The sequence below is a fragment of the Limulus polyphemus genome, unplaced genomic scaffold (genome assembly GCF_000517525.1).
Source record: "Limulus polyphemus unplaced genomic scaffold, Limulus_polyphemus-2.1.2 Scaffold1087, whole genome shotgun sequence".
NCBI classification, from domain to species: Eukaryota; Metazoa; Arthropoda; class Merostomata; order Xiphosura; family Limulidae; genus Limulus; species Limulus polyphemus.
Window position 1 is genome coordinate 18,147 of NW_013666697.1, and position 17,620 is coordinate 35,766.

At 32.6% G+C, this 17,620-nt stretch overlaps 1 protein-coding gene across 1 annotated transcript in view; it reads right to left on the reverse strand.

The window, feature by feature from the left end:
* Positions 1–10,480: 10,480 nt before the first annotated feature.
* LOC106462067 (alsin-like) overlaps positions 10,481–17,620 on the reverse strand; it is a 75,387-nt gene continuing 68,247 nt past the window's right edge. The window contains exon 28 of the mRNA XM_013921949.2: positions 10,481–14,130. Within this exon, the coding sequence (XP_013777403.1) occupies positions 14,086–14,130 (45 nt within the window). The 3' untranslated portion in view covers positions 10,481–14,085. The remainder of the gene's footprint in view (positions 14,131–17,620) is intronic.

The window sequence follows — 17,620 nt, forward strand, 5'->3', positions numbered from 1 at the left end:
AAGTGATATTCAGCTTTTAGGTTAAAACAACAAAAACTAGTTATTAACAAACAAAGGAGAATTGGTTTCTTTGATCAGGGATTCCCACAGTTGCGACTATCCTTGTTAGCAAATACCAATTAAATTTATTAATTAAAATTTACGTGTTTGGTGTGGTTTATTGTATAAACAACATACAGACTGACACAAAGGACCACAATTACGTCACTGGAGTAACTCGCAGTAGTGCGAGTTTAGAAAAAAATATATCGTGTTGAAAAAATGGAGTTACGTACAAATCTACACAATGGGTTACCTTTGTTGCGCCCACCACGGGTATTGAAATCCAGGTTTTAGCGTTATAAGCCTTCAGACTTATCGCTATGCCACTGGGAGGATTTAGTGTTTTTAAGACAATTTTTTGGTGCAGAATACTTGATCTAGACCCCCACCTTTATATATTTCCTGCAGGCGACAAGTAGATACACTTTTTGCTAATTTTCCTTTTTGTAAGATTGTTCAATTGTCATGGTGTGAAGGCCTTTTACAAGTTGGCGAAGCATGATTATAAATAATTATACTTGCCATACGACATTACGTTTGGTCCGTTATCTTTTTAACACTGCATTCTTAATCTAGTGCCCTCCAGTGGTACAGCGGTATGTCTGCGGACTTATCACGCTAGAAACCGGGTTTCGATGCCCGTGGTTGGCAGAGCACAGAAAGTCCTTTGTGTAGCTTTGTGCTCATCTAAAAACAAACAAACAAACTTAATCTAGACCCTTGGGGATTTTTAAGAATTAAAATAATGTACAATAATAGTTTGTAAAAGGCTTCACACCATAACAATTGTTGTAACAACTGTCTTATATAAATAGTGTTCCAACCACTACTAGGTTCGTTGTATCCCAGCCGGCCTGAAGAGCTCTGGATTGAGCGAAACGCGTCGTCGGCAATGGATATGACAAAAATAGAATGGTTGAAATACTATTATACACACTTCTTATTCTTAAAATTCCCTAAGAGATTAGCCTAAAACGTTGTGTTAAAACAAAATAGTCCGAACATTTTGTCGTATGACAACTATAATTAATTATAATCATGTCTTCGCCAGCTTGTAAAAGGCGCTCACACCATAACAATTATTATTGCCCTGCAGTTTTATTACAGTTTCTGAGAATTATCTTTTTGTTGTTTTAATTCATGTAAACAACTTTACTATAGTTTCACCATTACAGAATTCCAGAGAAAGTTTCGAGACGTTTTTTAGAATTTTGAGCGCAAGTTTCGTGTATCTGTGCTAAATTTCAAATATATTTAACGTGTTTTTTTCTGTTTCGAAGATATAAAGTTGTGCGGGAACAAATACGACTTATGCGCATAAAGTAAATATCTTTCACACTCTCTTTGTATTGTATCTTAACTTTCTCAAAGGCAAAAATAACTAAAAGGCAGTTATGCCATAATAAATAGCCGAAGAGTGACATTTACGTCACGAAATCGATTGTTTTTTAATCGAAATACTTCCAGTAACGTTGAATTCATACGAGAACCTTTTATATCCGTTATACATACTTGACAATACCGAGCTTAAAACTAATGTTTAAAAGCTCGGGTGAAAGCAAATTGAAAACTCGCAATGACAGTATTTAATACATAGGAAATCGTATCCTTCTGTTCGATCAGGGTAAAGTATTAAACCTGTGTTAGACCATTCTAAAGAACTTAGAAACATACTAAGAATTTCTTTCATCTCATACATTGTCCTTGTTTTCGGATATGGTGTGCAATACATAAACATTGATATAAACGTGATGTTCATCAAATTTAAATTAATCAAGCACTTCTCGGCAAAACAGTTGCTAATTAACTCCAAGAGATTTACCAGACGTTAATCTAGTTTTAATAAGTGACATCTAGTGTAAAATAATATATGTAGATTAAAGTTAATGCTAGTATTTAATGTTGACAAAACTTGGTAGCGCTAGCTTGGGGCGAATTCTACTTATTTTCATTGCGTAAATTTTTTTGCTTTACTTAAATAAAAATCAATACTAAGATAGAAACACGCGGCAAGCTCTAAGCTGGTTATTTCTTTTTGCTCGTTAGTGTAATATAGTGTTTAATCACTTGGTGTTCTTAGTTGAATAGATATTCTTCTAAATGTTTTTAATAACTGTTTTCAACAGTGCTATTTTTTGTATGAAGTGTTCATCTTCTATAAAGAAGTAAGTGGTGTTATCGTTGCTACACAAGGGTCAACATTTTGTGATTCGCGAATTAAGCACTGTGCTGATCTATTAGTTGTGTTAAAATGTAGATTCTTATGGAGTAATTATCTTGTGTAAAAGGGAAGATGGTATTATCGTTACTGCAAAAGTGTCAACATTTACGTGCTTCGCGAATTAAGCACTGTGCTGATTTATTAGTAATGCTAATGTGTGGATTATGAATAAAGTACAAACAGTCAATTTGAAGTTGGATGGAAATTTTCATATAGATTATGCTGTAAATAGAGCTGTGAAACTCATGTAGAAAACCGACAGACATTATTGTATTTCCTATATGATAAGTTAATGCTATAAATTAATAAGATCACGTTAAATGTGACATGATAATACGCCCTTCAATTGGCTCGAGTTATGAGTTATGTAACCAGAAAGAGCAGAAACTGTAGCTTTTTCAACAATGGTTTTCTAAATTAATCTCGTTAACAAACGAAATTCTAAGGATGGAAAGCCGTGTTTTTCATAGCTATTCTTCTGGTATTCTAATGTGAATTACTCAGGAACTTAACACAGATCATGGTTGACCACACCTTATTTGTCTAAAACTTAACACTGTTCAAGGTTGGCCGAATTTTGTTTGTCTGGAGCTTAACACAGCTCATGGTTGGCCACACCCTGTTTGTCTGAAACTTAAGACTATTAAAGGTTGGCCGTATTCTGTTTGTCTGGAACTTAACGCAGATCATGGTGGCCACAAACTGTTTGCCTGAAATTTAACGCTGTTCAATGTTGGTCACACCCTGTTTCTCTAGAACTTAACACAGATCATGGTTGTCCACACCCTGTTTGTCTGAAACTTAACACTTTTCAATATTGGTCACATCCTGTTTTTCTGGAACTTTGTTTGTTTGTTTGTAGATAAGCACAAAGCTACACAATGGGCTATCTGACCTCTGCCTCCACGGATATCGAAACCCGGATTCTAGCGTTGTAAGTCCGCAGACATACCGCTGTGCCACTGGGGCTTCTGGAACTTAACACAGATCATGGTTGGCTACACCCTGTTTGTTTGAAACTTAAAACTATTCAAGGTTGGCCACACCTTGTTTGTATGGTGGTTAACAGTGTTCAAGGATGGCCACATCTTGTTTGTATGGAACTTAACACTGTTCAAGGATGGCCACACCCTGTTTGTATGAATGTTAACAATGTTCAAGAATGGTCACATCCTTTTTTTATGGAAGTTAACAGTGTTCAAGGTTGGCCACATTTTATTTTCTGGAACTTAGCACAGATTAACTATGGCCACATTCTGTTTGACTGGAACTTGCAAGCAGCCAATATTGAAATTTTGAACAAATTATCTGAAAGAAAAACGTTCATATACATGTTTTAGAATAACTTAGTTTATGATATCTACATAGTGTTGCGTCATCGAGGTCACGTGACTGGTGTGGCGCCCTCTAGTTTCTAGAACTATCTTGTTTCTTCATGAATGCTCTAGTATTTACTAGATGGGGTAGGCGGGTATATATAAGAGGAGAAGGTAATGTAATGTGTGTGTAGATAGTGAGTAATTGATCTGCGGTCAGAGTATTATTGACGTTCGTTGCTATAGCGTTTGTTTAGCGCGATTGTTGAAGTTGAGTGTATCGGTTAAGTTATATTCGGAAAGAATAAACCAGTTTTATTAAGTAAAGACTTGTGTCGCTTAAGTTTCGTCGGTACGAAGTTACGGAAAATCAATTAACAAACGGAGACGTAACAATATCACAAGCTAAAAATCTGAACTAACTATTAAAAATAAGTAACAGTTAAACATTTATAAAAGTATTAATTACCCTATCATAACAGATCATTCTTAGTTAGGCTTAGAAATACGATTAATGTGAAGTAGGTGATAAAACTTGACATATGACGCCTTGTCAGGTATTTGTTTGATAAGCGTTCAAATTGTTTGGTTGTTGTTTCTAAAACTCGATCTGAGCTATTTAAACAAAACTTGGAGTTATATTTTAGCTATCAGTCCTACGTTGAGAGTTAATTGCATCTCTGATCACGCTTAAAAAATAATTATTCAATCAATCACTTTAACGTTATGTCACGAACTTGCTGTGAAGCACGCTAACAATGCGACGATTTTCAACTACTGTAGGAGGAAAAGTAATTTACTTTGACGTTATATTAATTTGCGTATTTATATATTATACGGTTTCTTGTATATAACATATTTCAAGTTTACTATTTAGGTGTTTAAATAATTCCAATGAACTCCAATTGACACTCAACTCTTTAATTTTTCGTATACCTCTGAATTTTGGGCCACCAGTATGACCTGAAAATAGTAGTGATGGGCTAAAGGATTTTTATGAGTTTTATTATGGTGTGGCTTATCTTATTCTAAAAGGCCGGGATGTCCTGCCCAATTTTGGTGAAGGTTTAATAGTAATTGAACGTAACATAGATTATGTCCTTTTTCTTATTTTTGCTTAAAGATCTGGCTGAAGTCTAGTTTTTGTTGCTGTTGTTTAATTTATAAGAAGTCCATCATTGGCTTAGCGGTAAATTTGAGACCGAGGGCAACAGCGCAGATAACCCATTGCGCAGCTTTGCAGTAAAATGAATCATTTTGTGTTTAGGATTTTTGCTATAATTTTTTTTTTTTACATATATTTCTGTGTGTATTTTTGGAACCGAACACTTTTGTAAATAATTTCGTAATAATTGCTGTGCGTCACTTTGAATCACTTGTGTTTCTTTATTAAAGAGGAGATTTAATTTGTGTTTAATTGTATTTAGTACGCATTCCTTTGAATATAGAAATCAGATCCGATTGTCTAATTTTCATGGTTTCTTCAACAAATAGTCGAATCTAGACGTCTATATCAACTTGAAGTCACGGAATGCAATGAAAACTAAAAATTGCACAGCTTATTTCCTTTTGATCAGGTTGTGCACGATACTACTCTATATATACACACACCCACACGTGCAAGTATTTGCCAATACGATAGCGAATATAAAATATAGTAATTAGCTTTCCACTTTTGACTGTTGAATTTAATGTTACTTCTAAAAAATAAAAATCTCAATACCTAATTATATATTTGCTTACCGGAAGTTTTGTTACGTCAGTGTCGGTAGGGTACAAAATTACGCAACTACGTACTCTGCCATGGAAAGTTAGTAGTTTGTTTGTTTGTTTTTGAATTTCGCGCAAAGCTACACGAGAGTTATCTGCGCTAGCCGTCCCTAATTTAGCAGTGTAAGACTAGAGGGAAGGCAGCTAGTCATCACCACCCACCGCCAACTCTTGGGCTACTCTTTTACCAACGAATAGTGGGATTGACCGTCACTTTATAACGCCCCCACGGCTGAAAGGGCGAACATGTTTGGTGTGACGGGGATTCAAACCCGCGACCCACATTGCGAGTCGAGCGCCCTAACCACCTGGCCATGTCGGGCCGGACAAAGGGAAGGAATAAAAATATGCTGCCAGTAAGAAAAAACCTAGTTTAAATCTATGCGTTGGTGATTATAGAAACAAACAGCAATTTCTTACGTATATTAATATGAGTTGGTTCCTAATAGGAATAAATACAACCTTAATAAAGTTGAAAGGAAGGGAAAGTGGAAGTATAGCACAATCATAACAAAGTGGTGTCAAAAGCGGTCCACATCAATTACTACAGAATACAGATAATACAAAAGCGGTCCACATCAATTACTACAGAATACAGATAATACAAAAGCGGTCTACATAAGTAACTACAGAATACAGATAATACAAAAGCGATCTACATCAGTTACTACAGGATACAGATAATACAAAAGCGATCTACATCAGTTACTACAGAATACAGATAATACAAAAGCGGTCCACATCAATTACTACAGAATACAGATAATACAAAAGCGGTCTACATTAGTTACTACAGAATACAGATAATACAAAAGCGATCTACATCAGTTACTACAGGATACAGATAATACAAAAGCGATCTACATCAGTTACTACAGAATACAGATAATACAAAAGCGGTCTACATAAGTAACTACAGAATACAGATAATACAAAAGCGGTCTACATAAGTTACTACAGAATACAGATAATACAAAAGCGGTCTATATCAGTTACTACCGGATACAGATAATACAAAAGCGGTCTACATAAGTTACTACAGAATACAGATAATACAAAAGCGGTCTATATCAGTTACTACCGAATACAGATAATACAAAAGCGGTTTACATCAGTTACTACAGGATACAGATAATACAAAAGCGATCTACATCAGTTACTATAGGATACAGATAATACAAAAGCGGCTTATATCAGTTACTACAGAACACAGATAATAAAAAGCGGTCTACATCAGTTACCACAGAATACAGATAATACAAAACCGATCTACAACATTTAATACAGAATACAGATAATACTGACACTGGACTGCACTTTCTAAGAACAATGCCCCAGATCATGATCTGTAATAACCATGGTTACAAACTATTTGCTGCCGTTGTAATTTCCATCGTAACAAGCTTTTGAGAAAGACTGTGAGATTCATCCTAAATCACACATCGTGATAACAACTTCCTATTTTACTTAATAATCGACTAACAATTTAAGCAGACCACAGGTATAAAATGACATTGGTATTTTACTGGGGGACTTGACAAGCATGTGGTCGAATGAGATTGCTATATTTTCAGCTCTTTTCGATTATCTTCCTGATGAAAACAGCTTCGTCGATTTTAGGCCCTTCTTTATTATCTTATTAATGATCAGATTCATCAAAAATTCTTTTTGGGTCATAAGGTTCTTTTTCCTAACCTTGTCATTGCAAATAAGGGCGTGTTGCTCCGGAGTAGTTTGGTTTGGTTTAGGAGCCAGTTGCTGTCCTAAAAGTTTTTCTGCACGAGTTTCTTTTTTGCTATTAGGGGCAATGAGAGTTCCCTTTTTCTAAATGTCATATTCTTCAGAAGTTTCCAGTTATCTTTCTACATATTTTGTTTACATACACAAACCACTGAGCATGCAGTTTCATCAGAAGACTAATGTTCTAACTACAGGTTAAAAAGACATGGAACGTTTAATGAGACTCTGGATGTGAACCATGAATCTTTGGATTCATAATCTGGTCACCCTCGGACCCACTAGAAATACCGTATGCCATTTCAAATATAAATTATACTATCAAATATTTTCTCGGTTTAATAATCTAAAACAATCGACACTTGCATCGTGTAGTTCTTTGAAATATGATGAGAGTAAATACAACAGACGTTAACTAGTGAACTGAACCATCGTAATTTTGTTCAAATTTTTATGAAATTTATCATCTGAGAAAAACAAAGTTTTAATCTTTCAGTGTCTTATTTTTCTATATATCTTGTTATACTTTTGGAAGAAGATACGTCAGTAACTGTATTTCTAAAATGAAGATTCCTCAAGAACACTCAATTCATCCAGGTTGTTGTACTAAGTCATCGTATCAAACACATTATTGAACTTGTAAGCCTTAAAAGGGATAAACAGATACCCAAATGTTCAATTTCGAATTTATTTTGTAAAGAAAATGATCACCTGCTACAAATTACTAACAACCTCACAACTGGTTTGGATTGTTTCTACAAAACCCAATTTGCTGATTTAAATCCAGTTACGTTACGTTAAATTTGATAGCAATATTCGCTTGAGCTCATGAATCTGTTTTGTAACTAAACTGTAGCCATTTACTTTAAGTGACATCACAGTTAGTAGATACCTTTTTTGTAATTGTTCTGTGACAATATGACACACATACATTTTTTGTAATCCAGTTTAAATAATCCGTATATCTACAGTATAGAATAACCTATATTTTATAAATCAACTTCTGTTTTCAAGAAAACCAAAACTGGTTACAAGCTTAGAAGATAAGCCGAAACTTTGTGTCAACTATTCTTCAGCTAAGCACAGCGCCCAGTTATCGATTTTACATTACGATGATTTATTGTTTTCTGTTCAAACACGTTATTATTTGGCGAACAAGTTTTTTGTTGTTTTTTCAAAACCGATCAGCAGCTTTTACACAAAATGTATCTGAAAAATTTCGAGATGACAGTGTCTGCTGTTTTTTTCATATTTGTTTCCTGAAGAAAAGTTGTTCAGTTACATAATCCATTCTTAGCTTTACCGCCATTGTTTCAATTTGAGGAAATTGATCTGTTCGTCAGCAAACTTCGGGTTTGGAAAAACCAAAAGAAAAAAAAATCCTTCAAGGCAATTGATTTGTTCAGTAAATGTTTTATCACTCCTAACAGATTCTACATAAAGCGGTTCTTTAGTATTGTTATACATACAACACTGTAGGGGGTTCCAAAGAGAATTCTACAACACTCAATATGCTATAATCCAGAGGCTCAGAAGAAAATTATATAGTACTTAATATACAATATTAAAGCATTTCAGGAGAGTTCTACAATATGAAGATTTTTAGCGTTACAAGGCTTCAAGTTTACCACTGAGCCATCGGGGGTGTATTTGTATTTATTTCAAAACTACTAAGGCTAATTTTAAAATACAAACGAGTAATAGCACCCTATCACCAACGCTGAGGTATAGAATTTCAGTCTTAAAACTACTAAGGCTAATTTTAAAATACAAACGAGTAATAGCACCCTACCACCAACGCTAAGGTATAGAATTTCAGTCATAAAACCACTACGGCTAATTTTAAACTACAAACGAGTAATAGCACCCTACCACCATCACTGAGGTATAGAATTTCAGTCTTAAAATTACTAAAGCAAATTTTAAACTACAAACGAGTAATATCACCCTACCACCAACGCTAAGGTATAGAATTTCAGTCTTAAAACTACCAAGGCAAATTTTAAACTACAAACGAGTAATAGCACCCTACCACCAACGCTAAGGCATAGAATTTCAGTCTTAAAACTACTAAGGCAAATTTTAAGCTACAAACGAGTAATAGCACCCTACCACCAACGCTAAGGTATAGAATTTCAGTCTTAAAACTACCAAGGCAAATTTTAAACTACAAACTAGTAACAGCACCCTACCACCAACAACGAGGTATAGAATTTCAGTCGTATAACCTACCCACAGCTTACAGGGTAGGGAATATTTGTGGTATCGTACAGAGTTGAAACCAGCTCGGAAAACCAAAGGCGCCACCAGAGAAAGGCAAAAGAAAAGCAAGCTGACGATCACTATCGTATCCGTGATATTAGTAAAAGAATGACATTTTAATAATTCCTATTCGGTATACACGAATAAATAAAATCAGTCAATCGAGTAATCTGTTGTTGCCAAAATGTATTACTTCAAATCTTGCATTTTGGACAGTGTGTGTGTGTGTGTGTTTTCTTATATCAAAGTCACATCAGGCTATCTGCTGTGTCCATCGAGAGAAATCGAACCCCTGATTTTAGCATTGTAAATCCGAAGACTTACCGCTGTCCCACCGGGGGACATTTTCGACAGAAGAGTTTAGATTTTTTTTTATATCACTCTCGACAAAAGTAACACTGAAATAGGTTTTCTAATATAATCTAAGAACACGCATACTACTGTTAAAAACAACGACAATAAAAGCGTAAACTGAGGTATAGACTATTTTGTTCACAAAAATTGTTTCAAAACAATCTTGAAATTTAGTTATCTACTTATTTTTACAACTTGGCGCGTTCTTAATTACACTCAGAATTTTCTCCACAAGTTCACCAATAATTCCACTCAAATATATCATGACATCATCGCAGAAGTTCGTTTGCATTGGAACTTATAATCATGCTTTTTGAAGACATTCGTTATCAATGTATATACTCCGAAGAACTGTTTTAAGTTTTCGTACGAAATAAAAAAAATGGAATATTGATAGTAATGTTTATTGCGCTAGTTTTGATGTTGAGTCTTTCTTTACGAACATTCTTTTAGAAGAAATTAGACATTTAAGTGGTGATTGGAATTTGAATAATAACTTTAATTATTTCTAAATCTGTATTTTTGAAATCGTTGAATTTTGCAACTACGGAATCTCATTTTATGTTTTAGTTTAGTTGTCGTTAAGGGCAAAGCTACAAAATAAACTACCCGTGCTCTGCCCACCACGGGTATCGAAATCTGAATTTTAGCATCGTAAGCATATAGACTTAACTATTAAGTCAATAAAAAACCTTTATGTTTAAAAGCAATCTTAATGACCAAGTTGCTCACTCAATTTTTGGAATACTTGGACAGTATATATAACAGTATAAAATTTACCGTTGAAAATCAACAGGATCATAAAGTCTCATTTTTTGGATACGTTGATTCATTAAACTGATGGTAACTTCAAATATGAAATATATAATAAAAAACATTTACTGGCTTGTAATTTGATTTCCAAAGTTTTATACCAACAGTCTTTAAAGAAAATTTAATTAAAATCTTATTTAATGGTGTTAATAAATTTCAAGTACTTACAAATTTGTGGATAAAGAATTTGATAACATCAAATACTTCTTGTGCAAAAATAGTAGCCTAAATCAACTAAACTTGCCGAACCTCGTACCACATTATTCGGTAATACGACCGAAAATATCGTTAACAGTGATTGATGAAACAATTAGCTATATTGAGGGTCAGGTTGGTCTTTAGTATCGTTTAAAGTATGTGGCTTACATTGATCGGAAGTTATGTACTAAAATATCAAAGCAAAGTTTATCAATAATACCTCTGACAATCTTATGAAGTCAATAAACGTTCACCCATATTAATTCAGCTTGTAGCTTTGTGTTTATGATTGCTTGTCTGCAAACTACTCCCACAGTTCTGAAGCTAGCAGGCCTAAACTTAGCAGGCAGGTTCTGAATAGCCTTACCTTTATTGGTGTAACTCCACTTTAAATGCCCTCAGAAGGATACCCAGGCATAATGGGGTTCTAAGAATGGATCTTTAGGGTTACTGAACCCAAATATGGTAGAGGGTTGTGTTCCTGGCTCCCTCAAGATCTTGGGGGCACCATGTTTAAAACTGTGTTTATACCCTACTCATAAGCTAGTACCATAGGTGAGTGTCCTAATGGATTGTTTTGTGGAGAATGAACCCCCTTGGGGTTAGCTACAGAAATAATTGGAGGTAACGGAGGAGTTTGTTCGATACACTGGGGCCTCTGTGAATCATGGGGGAGGGAGGCTATGAACCCTGCAATAGAGTGCAGGTATTTTATGCTAGTATTCAGAATACAGCATATTTTCCATACAAGTTAAGGGCAAAAAAACAGCTCAGTAAAATCACATGGCAAAAGATAGCTTACACTGAATAAGTACAGTTATAATTTTTGCTATAACTATAGTGTGATTAAGCTCTGGACTTATCATATTGAGCAATAATTCTTCACAATATTTCATTATAGAATAAAATAACAGTCACATGGAAATGTTGAAAACAAATATTTACTTTCTTTTTTCCTCAATTGTTAAAAGTTTTTGCTGATCTTTGCACTATTTTGATATATGAATTATTATTATTATTACACAAAAAACATTTAGTGGATTAATTGATATTTAGAACATGTTTTACTCAATAATACAACTTCAATGTAAGATTAAAGTGTTTTTGCATCATCCATTACATGAAACTTTTTATAAATGACTTTAGAAAAATTATTACTTTGTATTATTCAGTTTAAAAACAAACAAGGCAAACAGAAAATTTGTATCATTTTCAAGCTTTTTGTGTAGCAAACACTTCAGTATACAAGTGATGTTATAAACAATTACAAAACTGTTAACTATTTTTTTTCAACTGTCACTGTGGAAAAACAAAAAAATCCAGTGGAAACATAAACGATAAAATATATATATATTATTTTTAAACATTTTTTACAAGAAATAGTTATAGTTAACAAGAATACAACATAATAAATCAAGCTTTTTAATCTAACCTCGTTTGTCTGATAATTTTAAAGCTGCTCTAACATAATAATTAATTACAAACTCATGTACTGAAACTAAACAAAACCTACATTCAAATTCTCATCTATTTTCAGTTCTTACTGAATTATACGATTTGGGAAATTTTGAACATATTATAAACTACAATTAAACCACACAAAATGAATAATTTTAGCAATTAATCAAGAACTCTGTAAATGCAGTTCAAGCTAAATACATTTTTCAGCTGTTGTAACCACTAATAGTTACTAAAGTCATTCCCTTTTCATGAAAACTTAAAAGTTTTTACTAACATCCACACAAAAAAGCTGCAAAAAAAGTGTTCTATTTTGTCTTGAAAAATTCTCCAAAAAATACAAATCTCAAACTTGTTTCATCATACCCTCTATATCTCCATAAAAATAAGTTTTGTGAAGAAAAAAATCATAAAAACAACAACTGTAACATTTCTCAAGTACAACATAATTATATTTAACTTCTTAAAAATGTTTTGTTAACTGAGAAACAACAAAGTAACAAATATTTTCTAAATTGTCATGCAAGAACATTACAAAAATATGGCCTAGGTGAACTTTCTCATCCAGGCAGGTCTCCAGAAAACTTTATATGTACTGCTTGCAATGAAAAAAATTTAACCTTCTCTCTCTCTCTCGTTAGGTTTAGAATAACTCAGCTTCCTTATTGCCAAATAATTTTACACAACTCTCCACGTACTGGTGCGTTAACAATCTTACTCTCAATATTTTATATACACACAACTACCTAGCTCTGAAAATTGTCAAAGAAAACAAAACGACTGTAAATAGAATAAACATCTCAGGAAAAACCATTAAATTGTTACATTTTTAGTTATCAGGTACAGCATTACTAATAAACAAAACACCAAAAGTGAGAAATATCAACATACAATACTTTTAATGAGTGCACAAATATTTCAAATATGAGAACAAAATGTAGTAATTCAGTGTAAAATAAATCAAATTTTTAAGGATTTGAATGACTTTAGAAGTGCATGATGATTATATGAGAAATTATCAAATTTCATACATTAGGCCTATCAAATATTTAACAGGCTGTCCATAGTTTATCTCATTTAATACTCTCTCATGTAAACGTATTCACTATCATAACATTTAAGTAATTTTAATCATATTTCATTTGGCAGCAACTACTTGTGGATTGGATTGTGATTTTAGTAAATGTTGTGAAATATGTACAAAAAAAATTACTGAAATTACATAAAAATTTTTGCTCATTTTCAGCCTCTCATTTTAAACAAGCATATTTTTTAAATCATATGAACAGATAAGAATAACATATTAGATATAAGAAATATTTAACCTCCTCTACTGCACCTGGAGAACTTTCAATACAAACGTGGAAAATTCCACAAATACGTTTTAAGATCCTTTTACATCAGTTTTTGTAACAAAGTCTGTAACTACTCTTTAAATGCTGAAGGTTTCTTTGTAAGAGATTAATGGTAGTAATTCTAAACTTCATGTTTTTGTTTTCAATACCAGTTCAACTATAGAACCTGTAAAAATTATAAGATATTTAAACACTTTTCATTTGTGGAAACAATTTTCTAAGTTTTTAGAAAACATGCTAATGTACTGGAAAAAAAAACCAACAACTTTTAAAAGAAACTATAAAAAATATACCATACATTATTTTGTCACAACTTCTGATCTTCTATTTAGCAAAAGCTATTAACAAATCCACCTATCTCATTTTTCTATGAATATAAACGCCAATAAGTTGATTGCTGAAGCACTTTTAAGCACCCAAAATTTAATCTATTCAAAGAAAAACATATGGACTTTTAAGTAGATTTACTTAATTACACAGTAATTACTGTAACAGCAGTAAGGGTATGATTGATTTCCAAGATAATGCTCAACTATCTGCATTGATTGGCCACCAATCCTTAAGTCTGGGATAATTTTTCTGTTTTTATCTGAAAGTAGCATGCCTAAGGAAAATAAACAAAATAAGTACATTTTTACTATACAAATAAATGACATTTGAATAACAAGTAATACAAAAATACAGCAAAAAAGTTACACAGGATAATCAAAGATATACTTAATGACAAGATGTATTGTTAAAAAGAATTAAAATCATAACATGATACATATATAAAAAGGTCCCTTCTTTCTTTGCTTTTTGTGGTCATTGAAACACCAAAAAGCTATAATTTTATAACATTTACTTGAAATGTTAAAACTAAAGATGCCTAACAATACAACATCTTTTTACAAATGAGGTGAGCTTGATCAAGTAATCCATGTGTTATTAACAAACACTAGGTGGTGCTAGCATTCCTTCTTGTTACAGTTGAAAACTATCAAATCTTTTATTCACAGAGAAGTATATATTATATAACTAATCCTTTCCTTGTTGACTTTCTCAATGTTTGTTGGGAAATGCTTAACATTAAAATTCAAATGCTTTAAACTAATAACTGTTGCAGTAGTCAGAAGAGAATATATATCACTCAAATTTTTAAAGTGAAACTGAACTTCTGAATGAAATGGATTGTGTCTTGAGTAATATAAAAATGTTGTTCACCACTTTATATATATATATATATATATTGTTTTATAAGAATTTATTCCAAAAATATAAAGAGAGAGAAAGTAAATCAGCAGAATATGTGGTAAGCCCAAATGCACACACAGGTAAAATGCAATACATTGTCAAGGGTTAATTAACAATGAAATGTTTAAGAATATTAGCTTCTTTTCTTAGATATGACGTTTTATTCTATCAGTTATGCTAAAACGAAACGTGCTTCACTAGTTTTGAAATTACACACCATAAAAAAACTGATGTCTGTCGAAAAAGTTCAGCAAAAGTAAAACAGTGTTATAAACTTTTTGTAAGTGTACAATTTAATGATCAGGTTGATGTTGTATTAATAGAGAATATATACAAAACTGTAGTCCTTTTATAGAAACAAAGAATATGTTTGTCACAAAAAAAGTATAAACCAACTTTACAAGTCCAGTTCCAAAAGAGAAAATACTGACAAATTAAAATTTTTTACAAATATGAAACACATTATATATTACTAATTTGAATGAATGTGAGATTGATTTTGGTGGAAAAATGTCTTAAGCAAGGCAGAAATCTTGAGAACTTCAAGAAGCGGCAGTCTATTCAAGCTAATGATCTTGCACAATTAAATAATATTACCAGACAAGACAGGTAATGTGGCACATGGCTAGCTACAAAAAAAAAAAATAAAAAAAAAATGCCAGGACTTTCAAAGACCAAACTGTCATTTTCAAGGCCCTAGTTTACTGATTTTAACTCCACCAAAATTAAATAGCTAATGTTTTATTATATTTCATAAAAAATGCAGGAACAGCTGTACAAACTGTTCTAGAAGTAACAGTAACACCTCAACTATCCAAAAAGGAAACTTATTCAAGTAAAAAAAAACAAAAACAAAACTATCAAACAATACATTAAAGGGAATTATAAATAAATTCTTCATAGAGGTATTCTTGTATCATACAATTAAACAATAATTGTTCTGAAATAACTTCATTTGTTGTAAAAAGTGGTCATATCTGTCAGTTATCACAAGGTACAACGATTACAATTAAAATAATGAACCATTTTTTAAAAAATTTATTAATTTTAGATATAAAAGAAAAACTTGTAAGAACAGAGTTAAATAATAACAAAAAACATCATGACACTGTAGTTATAGTCCTAATTGTCTCTTACAATAGAAAATTGTCTCCAAAATATTAATAAAAGGGGCCAAAATGACAAAATATCCCAGCCTTGATGTAAATCACTGTATAAACAACAAAAGACTTAATCAGGTATAAGCTGATGGGCTGTTTTTAAATGCACACATTTGACTTTTTCAAGTATGGTGATTAGGTTTATAACCCACATCTTATATATATATTGCAAACCATAGTGTCAGTCTAAGCATTTGTCTTTCTCCCATTTGAAAAGCTGTGCATGTGGACAGAGATCAACATTTATTTTTAATGATGGGAGAACAGGCATGAATAATGTTGATGCCAAATGGTGGGTGATTTTAAGTTCAGTCATAAAGATTGGGAAATTCTAGAGTCAAATCATGAGGGGTTTTTGGAAACTGTTCTGGATGGCTTTCTTCATCAGTTAGTCAAGGAACCAACTAGAAACAATGCTATTTTAGATCTATTGTTTAACTTCAAATATTGAAATGATTGAGAGTGGAAATTGGGGAACATCTTGGTGCAAGTGATCATTGCTCTATTAGGTTCAATGTCTTGCTGCATATGATTATAAATTTCAAAAAAGGTAAATTTTGAAGGGATGCAACAAGAATTATCTGTTGTGAATTGAGCAGCTGAGTTACTTAGAGACACTAAACAAATGTGGAAAGTTTTTAAAAGATAAATTTTTCAATATTCAAGATAAAAATATTCCTTATAGAAAGGAAAGGGCAGCTACAAGAGAAAGACCAGGTTGGCTCACAAAGAGTTTAAGAAATAAAATAAAAAAATTTAAATTGACTGGTATGACAAGAGATTTAGAAGATTATAGAAGATCAAGAAAATTGGTCAAACAAGAAATTAGGACATAAAAAAGAATGTATGAGAAAAGGTTGGCTGTAAATGTAAAAATTAACAGTAAAAATTTCTTTAAATACATTAAGGGTAAACAAAATGTTAGGATGGGGATAAAACCCTTGAGGGATGATAAAGAAAGGCTAGTATCTGATGATTATGAGATGGCTAGGTTATTACATTTTGCTTTTTCTTTGGTTTTTATTAACAAAGATTTAACCAGTATTCCACATCTAGAACAGTTGGCCAATGGAAACAAGACGACTGCATTAATTCTGAGTTGGTTAAAAAAATTGGGAGGTTTAAAAATCAATAAGGCTCCTGGCCCAGATAATATTTTCCTAAAGGTTTTGAAGGAGGTTAAAGATTGGATATGTGAGCCACTTACTGGTATTTTTTGTCAGTCCTTGAATAGTGGGCAGGTACCAGAGGATTGGAAGTTAGCTAATGTAACTCCTCTTTTCAATGGAGGTGATAAAAATTGTCCCAGTTATTATAGACCCACTAGTCTTACATCAGTTGTAGGAAACGTTTTGGAAAGTCTGTTAAAAAATGCTTTGCAAAGTCATTTAACAAAGTTTAGAATTTTATTGGATAGTCAACATGGTCTCACTAAGGGTAAATCTTGCTTTACAAATCTTTCAACATTCTTTGTAAAGGTTACTGCTTATACAGATGAGGGTAAGGGTGTAGATTTGGTGTATCTGGATTTTCAGAAAGCATTTGACAAGTTGCCAAATAAAATGCTCGTAAAAAAATGATCTCTATAGGTGTGGGGGATAAGTTAGCTAATTGGATAGAAGTGTGGTTGGATGGAAGAAAGCAGAGGGTTGTTACAAATGGAGTTCAGTCAAACTGGATTAATGTCACAAGTGGGGTACT